The sequence below is a fragment of the Hemitrygon akajei genome, chromosome 12, assembly GCF_048418815.1.
Source record: "Hemitrygon akajei chromosome 12, sHemAka1.3, whole genome shotgun sequence".
NCBI classification, from domain to species: Eukaryota; Metazoa; Chordata; class Chondrichthyes; order Myliobatiformes; family Dasyatidae; genus Hemitrygon; species Hemitrygon akajei.
In genome coordinates, this window is record NC_133135.1 from 88,649,444 (window position 1) to 88,662,592 (window position 13,149).

The 13,149-nt window shown below is 38.7% G+C and overlaps 1 protein-coding gene across 2 annotated transcripts in view; it reads right to left on the bottom strand.

Moving 5' to 3' along the window:
* Positions 1–157: 157 nt before the first annotated feature.
* LOC140737274 (uncharacterized) overlaps positions 158–13,149 on the bottom strand; it is a 105,256-nt gene continuing 92,264 nt past the window's right edge. For both annotated transcript variants that reach the window (XM_073063641.1, XM_073063642.1), the window contains 4 exons: positions 12,806–12,895; positions 12,407–12,496; positions 6,815–6,904; positions 158–2,008 (listed from right to left, as the gene is read on the bottom strand). In XM_073063641.1, the coding sequence (XP_072919742.1) occupies positions 1,227–2,008; positions 6,815–6,904; positions 12,407–12,496; positions 12,806–12,895 (1,052 nt within the window). In that variant the 3' untranslated portion in view covers positions 158–1,226. The remainder of the gene's footprint in view (positions 2,009–6,814; positions 6,905–12,406; positions 12,497–12,805; positions 12,896–13,149) is intronic.

Genomic DNA, 13,149 nt, shown 5'->3' on the forward strand with positions numbered 1-13,149 from the left:
TGCTTAGCCAATTTTACCTCCATGCTGCTACAGCCTCCTTTCATTTCCCAGCCTTCAATCAAGGGCACTGTATGATCTTAAATTTCCACTAGAAATATTGGAATAAAGTAGTGTTTTCATCAAACTTATTTTCAAAAGAGGAACAAAATGTCAATCATAAGTTTCCTACAAGCTTTTATTATGAACTCTAATCAAATGCAACTTGATGAAAATCTTGGTCCTTCCTCAGGGTAACAAATACATAGAATAGCTTTATAAAAATATATACAATCCCAACTCAAAGCATTGTTATAGATTTCAGAATAAAAGCATCAACAGCTTGCTTAGAAAATGTAGATGCTGTTTTTGATGGAATGGGTTATCAATGACAATATTAAAGTATGCAAGGTAGCACCAGGAATGATTGGATTTATAATTAGACTTGAGTCCAGCAAACCCACAAATATTTATCTGTGTACAAGCATCTTCTGGTATCTTCTCTCCAATTTTACCGTGGAACATGGAATTACTACAGTCAAGGGGTTACACAAATAGGTTTGCTTTTCAATTTTGTCCAGGGTACTACTAGGTATGATATGGTGCTGATTAACTCAACCCTCCACTCCCAGATTATTCTCACTACTGTATGGACATTAGTGGTGCTATGCACATAGTTTGGATTAATAATTGATCTCTGGTGAATTATTAACCACTTAGAATGAAACAGAAACAAAGCTAAACGGTTTTAAAAGTATTCTCGAAACATTTGTACATTTGTTTATTCATTACAAAGATGTTGAAGCTCTGAAGAAAATGCATCTTTGAATGAAAACTGTCTTTCCCACCAGTAACAATAGACACTTTAATGGTTCAATAGCTGGAGGTGGGACTATTGGAGCAAACAGTGAGAGTAATTAAAGCTCCAGGAATCCATCCAGCCAGATTCTCCTTTTATGCAGCAAACAGCATAACATACAGTGTTGTGCAATGGCCACCATTACATCTTTCATATAAATTGGCTGTGCAAGTTCGGGTTAGAGGTGACAACAATATGCTAAAGAGGACACAGAAAAAACAGTAGTAATAATAATAAATTCTTATAAGCAGAGCTTCAAAATATATTGTTTTTCCCACCAACCCTAGAAAATACAAGATCCAGATTCTATCTATGATAACATTTATAAAATATTCTCCACAATTGACCTAACCAGACATTTTTAGCAATGTAATGCTAAAAATGCATTTCTTTAAATCTCTGGACAGTCCTTAGCTTCAATTTCATTTTCAGGCCTGACTGGGAGCACCACATGGGCAATGCGGCTCCAGAGGCCACTCAGTTTGTCTTTAACTGTCTCTTGGTGTGCAACCTGGGTGTCAGAGCAATATTTCATCTTGAGGAAGTTGTGCACCATTTCTTCTATGGTTTTAAGAGACAAATCTGGTTTCAGTGTTGAATTGTCCAGTGTCACTGTGATCAACATGGAGATGTCCTTGAATGCTGCATTTTCATGGTCACAGTATTTGTAGAACAGAAGGGAAGAACCTAGTGGCAGATCCTGAAAGTGATAAATAACTGCTGCCTTTTTTCCTTTATTAAACTCAGACATTAACTGGTTGTCTATGTCCAACTTCATTTCATCACTGTTGAGGAATTTCTTTACAGATCCATCAATTTCTACCACACCAGAATTGAAGGCTGAGGCATAGGCTCCCACAATCTCACGTGCAAGACAATGCAAGGTTTTCTGTGCATCCTGAGCAGCAGCAAACATTAGTACAGCAGGCGAAGTGGGTGTTGCTTTGGCTGCATGTTTCTTCAATAAAATCTTACTGCGTATCCATAGTTCCTCACGTTGATTTGGGAACCTGTTCTGTATCTTGTTCCAATTCTTGAGGAAGCAAACCTCTCTCTCTTTTATCAGCTGGTGAGCAGTATGTTCAGATGTCCAGTGCCAGTATGCAAAGATGCTCAAAATTACAATCAGTACAATTAGCGTAACTGCAAACTTCCAGAAAAGGTACCTGGATCCTGAGGAAAGATAGGAGTACAATAAGTCCCTTTGTGTGTTTTTCCTGGCAAAATAGATTGCAATGCCTCACACCAGATCAAAACATGTTTTTACAGATCAGCAGTGAAGATTCTCAGTCTTGGATACAATAGGCAAAATTAAATAACATATTTAGAAGAAAACAATTAGAATTACTTCTATGCAAAGCTGTTTTATGGCACTCTAGAGTTCTTGGTCCTGTACATATCTTCACACTTATGATATTCCAGGAACATCAGCTGTCTAGGCTCTCACCTCTGGAATTCAAAGAAGATACAGCAGTACAACATTAACCGGCCATTTAACCTACCATGTTATGCTGATCTTAATGCTGATCTATACTGCATATTCTCCTGCTGTTTATCATACTTTCCCTTCATGTTCATGTATCTAAAAGCTCCTTAAAGTGCCTATTCCACTATTACCCTGGTAACCCATTCCAAGCATCTACCATTCGCTGTGTAAAAAATCTTGTTCTTTGTGTTGCTCGAAAATGTATGCTTTGATCTTAAAAACATGTCCAATTTATCACAGAATATTGAAAGAAGCAAGTGAGGAGATTGCAGGGGCTTTGACAAGGATCTCACTAGCAACAGGTGAGAACAAGGGGGACTGCAGTATAGGAAGTGCTGTGTCCTTGTTCAAGAAGGGAAATAGGGGTAATTCCAGTAATTATATGCCAGTGAACCTCATATCAGTGGTAGGGAAGCTCTTGGAGAGGATACTGAAGGATAGGATTAATGCACACTTTGAAAGACATGATCTACTTTGGAAAGTCAGCATGACTTTGCGCAGCCAAAGTCATTTCCTACAAACTTGATTGAGATTTTGAGGAGTGACAAAGAAGTAATGAGAGTAAGGCAGTAGATATTATCTATATGGATTTTAGTAAGGCACCTGATAAATTCCCTCATGGTAGGTTGATTCCAAGATAAAGCTGCACGGGATCCAAGGTGAATTGCAAAATCTGGATTCAAAATTGCCTTGTCTGCAGAAGAGAAATAGTGTATGGGCAGGTGGTTATTATTCCAGTGGAGGTCTGGGATTGGTGGTGGTCTGTAAGGATTGGTGCTGGGACCTTTGTTAGTAATACATATCAGTGATTTGGATAAAAATATAGATGGATGAATCAGCAGATTTACAGATGAAACAAATATTGGTGGATATGAAAATCAAAGAATACAGAAAGCTATGGATCAATTATTGCAAATGTGGACAGAGACATGGCAGATGATGCTTAATCTAGCTAAGTGTATATGTTGCACTTTGGAAATCAAATGAAAAAAAATGTAATTCATTGTATACTCCTTAATAACACTAAGGTACTGCGAAGTCTTGTCCAAGTTCACAGTTCACTGAAAGTTGCTGAGTATCACCATTCAGTCCTATCAGAATTAGATTTTCTTTTGTAATTTTTTTTTATTGAAGTTCATCAAACAAACATTTCCATAAGATGTATTTGATATATGATATGAAAATTTCTAAAAGAGGAGGGAGAACAGCCAGAAGTCTTGGTACATATTGGCACCAATGACATAGGTAGGAAAAGAGAGGAGGTCCTGAAGAGAGAATTTAGGAAGCAAGGTAGAAAGCTGAAAAGCAGGACCTCCTAGATTGCTGCCTGTGCCACGCGCCAGTGAGGATAAGAACAGGATAATTTGGCAGATGAATGCGTGGCTGAGGAACTGGTGGGGGGGAGGGTTTCAGATTTCTGGATCATTGGGAATTCTTCTGGAGGAGGCATGACCTCTACAAAAGGGACGGGCTACACCTGAACTCTAGGGAGACCAATATCCTTGTGGGCTGGTTTGCTAGAACTGTTGGGGAGGGTTTAAACTAATTTGGCAGCGGGTTGGGAACCAGATGGGGCAGTTGGTATACAACTACAGTACATGCAGTGTGCAGTGAGACTTGTCAGGAAGTACAGGCAGATGATGGGATAAAATTGCAGTCAGTGGGATGAATTGCAGTGTAATATGGGGACAAAAATCAAAAAGGGTGATGAATCTGGATTGAAGGTGTTATATTTTAAAGCACGCAGTATACACAATAGGGTAGATGATCTTGTAGCATAGTTAAACACCAACACCAGACTGGCTTCAGTCTCGTTGCCGTCTGTTCTGAAATTGTTAGGTTGCATTCAAGAAAACAAAGAAATAGCGCCCTGCCATCTGATAGCGTTTTCAAAAGTCTCCGGTTACCCAGTCCACACAGATCTGCCCAAGCAGAATTTTCAAAAATACCCACCCTGGAAAGCATTTCTGAAAAGCTCCAGTTTTGAGGGACAAAAACGCCATTTTAGTGTGGACAGAGGGTAAAAACGAAGAGAAAAAGCTTCGGTTACGGATTTATCCGGTGTAGTGTGGACGTAGCCTTAGTATGTAAAGTTCCAGACCTACCAAAGAAGCAGTCTGTAATCTCGTTAGTCTCTGTCTGGGTCACCTCATTTAACTGGTTTGAACCAGTCAGAGTTGGAAGACACAAATACACAAGGCTGGGGTGGGCAGAACCATGAAACAATGTTAGCTGTAGCCCTGGACAAGAACCAGTAAGAAAGTAACCCAAGTAGGTCAGGTGACCTTGAGCCAATGGGATGGAGATCCACCAGTTCAACTGATAAGGAACACGAGAAGAGTCAGGAGCTCCAAATACATAGGGCAGTAACTCTTCAGTGACTAGAAACCAACCATCGTGAATAAAGAGGACCCCCATGAACATGTGGAGATGAGTACCACGAGGAACACCTGGTCAGCGTAGACTCCTTTCCTGGGTAATACCTTTTCCCTTCATTAACTGTTCATGGAGGGTTAGGGAATTCCAATGGGGAACCCATTTTGTGAATGTGTTTGTGAACCCATGTGCTTTTTAGTTGAGACAATAAAAATTACTTGTCGGTAAATACAGATTCACTGTGCCTCACTAATCGTTATTATAAGGGTAATTCTTGTAACACTACTGAAAAAGTCATATGGACAGAAAAGATGAAAATATGAAGAGAAGCTAGCCAATACTATCAAAGAAGAAATACTTCCTTCAGATAAACAAAGAGTAAAAGAGAGCAAGAGTATATATCAGACTGCTGGAAAAATACACCATGGAGGCAGTAATGGGGGACAAGGAAATAGTGGACAACCTAAGTAAGTATTTTGCACCAGTTTTCACTGTTAGAAGACACTAGCAGTATGCTGGAGTTTGATAGTGTCAGGGTGCAGAATTGAGTGAAATTGCTATTACTAAGGAGAAAGTGTTTGGGAAGCTGAACTCAACAATCATTACTAATGCCTCCACAATCTCTTCAGCTATCTCTTTCAGAATCCTGGGTGTAGTCCATTTGATCCAGATGATCTAACGACCTCACCCAGGAACATTATGGTATCACATTCACTGGAAGAATAGTTATAGGAGATGACTCATCATCTCCTTCTTAAGGGTAATTAGGGATGGACTTTCTCAGTGATGTCTAGATCCCCAAATATGTCAAGGTTGGCCTAAATTACATGCACAGTAATTCTCTTTAAAAGAACTTTTTATCTGACTATCTAACAGGCAGAGCATTTTGAAGTCTCCTCTTCCCCAAACCTGGTTTCCATCTGTTCAACACCAACATTCCTATTCCCCTCAGTTTCTTCTTTCTTCTCTCTTGTTTCACCTTTCTATCCCCTCCCTCACCTGCTTCCATCTGTGTATCAGCCCCCACTTTTATGCTCTTCCAGCATCTGTAGAATCTCTTGTGTTAACTTATCAATTGCACTGCAGCTCCTCTAAGTAAAATGTAGAACTGAGGCTATATTTGCTCACTGTATCTGGTATAGCATTGGATTACTTTGTGAATCCTCACTTAGCACCCTTTAAGCCCATAGTTCCTCATGTATCATAAAAGAAAAAAAATACACACATCTCAAAGAAAAAGAAATTAAAATATAATTGAATCATGAGAAAATCACACTGCCTTTTATTAATGCATTAGTATTTTGTGTTATAATGGAACTCTAACTCAGTTTATTCCTGTGTGCTGAATGTTTGATTCCCTCATCTATAAGAGAGAGGGGATAACAGATTCAAGGACAAACATTAAATATATCACAAAGGCATTTCTTCAAAGATTAAATAACTAACAAGATACAGTATATGAGCCTGATGTTGTGCATTACACCTCACCATAACAGTACAGTGCTACTACTTGCTCAAGTGCTGCCTTTTTGAACCCGATTCTTGATTTGGGAGAGGATCTTCCTGTCAGGGGATAGGGAAGTGTTTGGAGGAAGAGGATCTTGCCTGATTTTAGTCTCCTGTTCCTATTTTTTATATTGTTATACGTTTAAATACAGTTTATTTAATCCCTTCTCACACAAAATAATCTGCCATCCCAGAAATCAGTTTCATGAACTCTTGTGCTCCCAACACTGCAAATATTATCTCCTGTTAGGAGACCAGACCTGTAGACAATATTCCAGATGCAGTGTCATATATAAGACCCAAAATAACTCGAGCAAGTTGTCAGTCATATTCAACTCCTCTTGCAGAGCAGCTAAGACATCATTTCCTTGCTGTATCTCACTATGGAGTGGAAGGAATATGTAAAATCTGTGAAATGTCTTTCTGTTGTAACTGAAGTGTATGAAGGAGACCAACACTGCCCATTCAATGCCACATTCCATCAGCAGATAGTGTTTGCGATCCATTTTTCTAAGTGAATGGAAACTCAGGAAGATATAATAAATCCATATTTTAAAAAGTTATTGTGAATTAGCAATGCAACCTTGGCACTTTCACAGTTTGTTACTTACCTGAAACATTTGGTCCGATAAACTGTGAACTTTGTTTTCTGTCAGTGTAAATCTGGGGCTTCCTGTAACTGAAGCGTTGATGACCAACCACTTCAAAAAAAGGAAACAGTAATTTAGGGATAGCAAAGCATCCTCCACAAATAACTCACTATAAGACACAAGAAGTGAAAACAGGAGTAGACCATTCAGCCTGCCACCCACATGATCATGGCAATTGGTTTATTATCCTCACATGTACCAAGAAGCAGTGAAAACTTTTGTTCTGCATGCTATCCCATATAGATCATTTCATCACATTGGGACATCAGGGCAGTACAAGAAAATATACAATAACAGAATCCTAAAAAAAAGTGTTACAATTAAAGACAAAATACAGTGCAAGTCCATGATAATACTGTGAGGCCAAGAGGTCCAACTTGTCATCCAACTGACCATAGCTAACTGGAAATTCTTCATGCCTTGTCTCTTTTCCTGTGACCACCAATTCCCTTAATCACAAGAAATCTGTCTATCATAGTTTTGAATATATATACATTCTGGCTCTGTGGCTCTCTTGTTGCAAGTTGTTCCAAAGACTCTCAATCCTCAAAGTAGGAACTCTTCCTAATCTCTGCCTTTAATATGGATCCCCTTTATTCTAAGAGCCCAACTGCTGGTTTTAGACTTTCCCATGTGGGAAACATCCTCTCAGCATCTCCCTCATTTTTCTCCTTAAGAAACAAGCAGAAGATATTCCCACATTCTTCTCAATTCCAAAGAGTTACAACCTTAACAACATTTCCTCAGAGGACATCCAGTCATATCCTATAACATCCTAATAAGCTTGCTGTAACAAAAAATATTTTAAAATCCATTCTAATTTTGCCAATCTTTCATATACTATAAAACAGAGTCTGTTACAATGGTCACCTCTATCTATGTCTTTGGTAGGTCATATTAATGTTGTTAAAATGTATGTTCTCCCTAAATTTTTATATTTATTTCAATCAATCCCAATTTTTATTCCTAAATCTTTTTTTGATTCCTTAGACTCTATCATTTTGTCATATCTGTGGAAGAATAAGCGTTCTAGAATTAATAAAGTCTATCTCCAAAAATCTAAAAAAGAGGGTGGCATGGCTCTACCTAACTTTCGTTTATATTATTGGGCAGCCAATATACGTTGTGCTACCTTTTGGTCTTTTTTCCATGGCCAACCTGAGTGCCCTAATTGGGTGGCAATGGAGTTGAGTTCCACTAAAGATTTATCTATTTCTGCACTTCTTGGCTCTATACTCCCTAGTAGCTTGTCCAGATTAATTGTTAACCCTCTTGTTAGACACACTTTGTGTATATGGGCTCAGTTTAGGAAATTTTATGGTTTCTATGGTTTTTCCTTTTCTAGCCCTATCTTACATAATCACCTTTTTTTTACGTATGATTCAGCATTCCATGATTGGTATAGGAAGGGCATTAGACATTTTGAAGATCTTTTTATTGATAATCGCTTCGCATCCTTTCAACAGCTCTCTGCTAAGTTCAATCTGCCTAATGCTCATTTTTTTAGATATCTCCAAATTAGACACTTTATTAACCCTTTAATTCCTAACTTCCCTGAAATGCCTGAGAAAAATTTTATGGATTTATTTCTTTCTATTAATTCACTGGGTAAAGATTTAATATCATTTATTCGTGATAAATTAGCACTCTTATGACGTGCCCCTGCGGATAAAATTAGAATGGCTTGGGAGCATGATTTAAATATCTCCTTATCTGATGAGACTTGGGACTCGATTCTCAAATCGGTTAATTCAACCTCTCTTTGTGCTCGCCATTGCCTTTTACAGTTTAAGATTGTTCATAGAGCCCATATGTCTAAATCTAAACTATCTCGATTTTACCCTAATATTAGTCCTCTTTGTGATAAATGCAAAAGGGGCGAGGCCTCTCTTATTCATATGTACTGGTTCTGTCCTAGCTTGGAGAAATTTTGGAAAGATGTCTTCATAACTTTATCTTATATTCTGAATCACCACCTAGAACCTAACCCTTTAATTGCTCTGTTTGGTTTTTTGGGTGAAACTGATTTACGTTTGAGTCCGACTAAGTGTCGAATATTATCTTTTGCCTTTCTCCTGGCTAGACGTTTAATCCTCCTTAGATGGAGAGATGTTGCCCCGCCCACGCATGCTCAATGACTTAATGATATTATGTCCTGCTTAGACCTTGAAAAAATTCATTATTCAGTTCTTAATTCGGATATAAAGTTCCATAAGGTCTGGGGACCTTTTATTGACTACTTTCATAACCTTCCTCTTAACTAAGGTTTTTTTTTCGGTCCCTTGCTTTCAGCTCCTTTTTTTTTGGTAGTAGGCATTAATACCTTCTGTTTTTAAATGTACTTACAGCTTTGGGGGTTTGAATGTCCTGATTTATATTCTCTATATTGTGTTGTGTTTGGTCTGGAGCTCTTTATTGTTGCGGGGCTTGGGGGGGATACTAATTTTACATGTCTTCAATTTGGGTGCTTTCCCAACTATCTTTTTTTGTATTATATTATTATTTTATGTTTATTTTTGCACTGTATTAAGGTTCTTCATTTTGATTTGGGTTTTTTTTTATCTGTAGCAATGTAGTGTTATGATCCCAGCCCCCTCCTTCTTGAGAATCGCAAGACCGCTATTAATTTGGGTCTTGGACCCAGGAAATGAGAGAGAATCCTCAGAAAGACAAAGCAACGGATTTGGCCATTGTTTCTTGGAGACACCTTTGTGGATTGCGATCCTATACTACGTGCCAGCTCTCAGGGCAACGTGGGCTGGGCTACGTGCACACCCTCGGGCAATGTGGGCTGGGGATTGCATCACCCCACCCTGATTGACATCTACAACCCTGCAAGTCAAGATAAAAGAGGGGCTGCAGGGGGCAGTCCCCTAGCGACGCACCAGAAGGAGACACAATCGCTCATCGCTCCCGTGATAACGGGAAGCTATTCGGAAGCCACGTGTGGTCCGTTTCCCCTGGCCTGGGGAACGGGTGGCTGATAACACCGAAAAGGACTTCGAACTAACAATGGGGAACCCACGTTCCCGATTCAACGGTTTGCATCCTAAAGGACTGGGCAAGTTTCTTTTTTCACCGAAAATCTCTCTCTCTCTCTCTCCAACACATGAAACCCAGCGGTCCCCAAAAGGCTAAAAGCCTGCATGAACGTGAGAGACTTTTATATTTCCATCGGACAATATTTTTACCCCTAGACAAAACGATAGAGCTACTTCTTATTGATGATTATTACTATACCCGCGCTTTAGATTGAGTATTGACGACGTATATTATCTGAATGTTTGTATTAACCTTACTTTTGTGCCCCTTTATAAATAAAAACGTTTAAAAATAGTACCATCAGACTTCAACGGATCTCTCTATCTTTGCTGGTAAGTGACCCAGTTACGGGGTTCATAACAGTAGAAAATGCATTTAAAAAACTAATTTAAAAAAATCCATTCTGAGTTCCATTCTGATTTAACTAAGGGTATTCACATATATATTGGGAAACAAAGGAGACACTATACACAAGTTAAATGACAAAGAAATCACTTTATTAGAGTGATACAAAACCCAGTATCAAAAGGAAAATAAATGATTAATGAAGTAGCAGCAGAGAAAACAAACTTATCCTTACCTAATGAATGAACTAATCTGCAGAATGCTGAAGGGAACCACAGATTCAGACAGCAAGGAGATCAGGACTGAGCCTGCTCACTCAAGCTGTAAGGCAGCAGCTCTGCTAGCTGCACCATTGTTTTACCCTCCTGTCTCAGTCCACTGAACAATTTTAAGGGAATATTCAGTAGAAGTCCAGTAATCCTGAGTACTGAGGACTTTGCTAGGTTGGCAGATTTTCTAGACTTAGATATTACTCCTAGTTTACCTTACACTGCGATGTTACAAGAGTATAATTTTCCACTGAAACCAATGAATTGTAAGGGACCATGAGAAATGGTGGCTTCATGATCTTGATGGCAAGCCACTTGAGAATTCCAAACAATTAAATGGTGGATTTACTTTGTCAGGTTTGAACAACTTTTCCATTTGCGGGTGATGTGTAATGCGTTATTGAATTGTCAGTACATCTACAGGTTTGGTGGTTTGCAGAGGCATTTGAGAAAGTTAATTTGTCATGTTTAACTTAAACAAGATTGGAAAATTCTACAATGAATAGTTTCCAAAAAAGACAGGACAGGTACAAAGTTGTATGATTGTCCCTCTTGAAACTTTTCTTGTGTTGTCAGATCATGTACAATGGGAAAATAAATCAGCCATGATTGAATAGTGGTGCAGACCTGGTGGGGCAAATGGTCTAATTCTGTTCCTATGTCTTATGGTATGTTGAACCTCTGCTGGAAAAGCAGGTGACACAGCAATTCCAAACTCAATAAACCTTCTATGACCTGCTGAAACACCAGAGGACATATGACTGGACAATGCAGGGAATTTAAGTGCTAGTTTGGCCACTGTCAACTTTGAAATCAAGGGACAGATCAGAAGTCAAGGCTAGGGCATGTTTCTTCTTACCATTGTGCTAAGAACACCCTGGGAAATATCAGTGTGTGGACATGAATTAAGTGTACAAGTGTGTCCGATTGTATATATGTCTGTAGTCCCAATCGGAGAACATGACGTAGTGAACGTAACCAATCTCATGTAACGCGCGTTTCTAGAGTGTAGTAGTGTTATCTCTCTGCTTAATTTTCTTTCAAAAATATTACCATAAAGTGTATTATAGCTTTCAAATGCAGCAAAACCACTCCTAGTGATAGCAGCAGCAAGAGGCAAAGGAAAAGTATTGATTTGGAAGTGAAACAAAAGGTTTTTAAATAATATGTAAGTGGAAAACCAGTGAATACTATTACTCGGGATTTAGGCATGTCGCACTCGACAATCATGACGATCCTGAAAAACAAAGAAAATATTCTCAAAGCTGTTAAAGATCAGCTTCACTGAAAACTACATTGTTGGTGATTGTTCATCAATCCAGGTTATTCAACCTGAAACTCTTCCACCGGAACACTATGAGGAAGTTGAGAACAGTGATGTGGATGATCCTGATCCTCTTTGATAAATTGTGTGTGACATAGGCTAAGAAAATGTTTACATAAAAGTTTAAAAAGTGAAAAAAATTAAAGTTTAAAATGATATAAAAATTATAGTGTATGTATGTATAATAGTGTACAGTATACAGTTTTAGTGTAAGTTCTTGGCTATTTAGTCAATACAGGTACACTACAGTACTCCATATAGATTTGCTAAGTATATAATATGGGGTTAGCACAACATCCAAATCAGATAACGTCCGATTTCACAGAACATATCATGAACATTAAGCGACGCATACCTGTATAAGAGAATCCAAACTGTGTCCATTAAAAACAATCAACTCTGATTTTGATTGGCTACACTCCACCCAAAGACAGCATTCACCAGATATTTGTGCACTGTGAAGTATTTCACATTCCAAATATAAGAGCAAAAAGTAACCAAGCCAGAATTTGAATACCAGCACTGAAAAATCCATGCAAATGCACCACTGCTTAATAGATACTTATAACTCACCAGCAGCATTCGGCCTGTTAAACTGTGAACTTTGTTTAGTATCAGTGAAACTCCAGTGCTCCCTGTATCTTGTGCGCTGGTGGGCACCAACTACAAAAGTGAAAAAATAAACAGAAAATTCGATTGGGGGCACTGTGAAACATGGAAATTGAATGTGTTTTCCCAATATATTTAATAATATTAAGGTGTCCCAGTTGTCTGGCAACCTGTAACACCGCAGATCACAACTGCTCCAAAAACATGACAACACAGGAACGGGCCTTTGTCCCATCGTGTCTGTGCTGACCACAATGCCGGTCTAACTAATCACACGCTGGCATTTGTTCTATTTCCCTCTATTCCCTGCCTGTTCCTGTAACTGTTAAACACATTGCAATTGTATTTGCTTTAACCACTTACCAGAAGCATTTGGCCTAGTTAACTGTGAACTATGCTTTGCATCAGTGAAACCCCAGGACTCCCTTTTGCTTGAGTGTGGGAGAGCATCAGCTACACAAAGGAAAAAATAGAAAGAAGAAATTAGATTAAAGACCACAACACATTGATTTTTAAAGGGACTTCTTCAAATATTCAATAACCTAAAAATTCCGTTTGGCTTTTGAAATCATTCTCTGTGCTGTTAAAAGGTGAGCATCTGGAAGACTGATAGCTATTACAATCTGTGGCTGTAATATAATCTCCCTGTTTTTGGAATACCATTTGGCCCACTGAGTCGATGCTAGCTCCTAGAGCACACCCCTCAG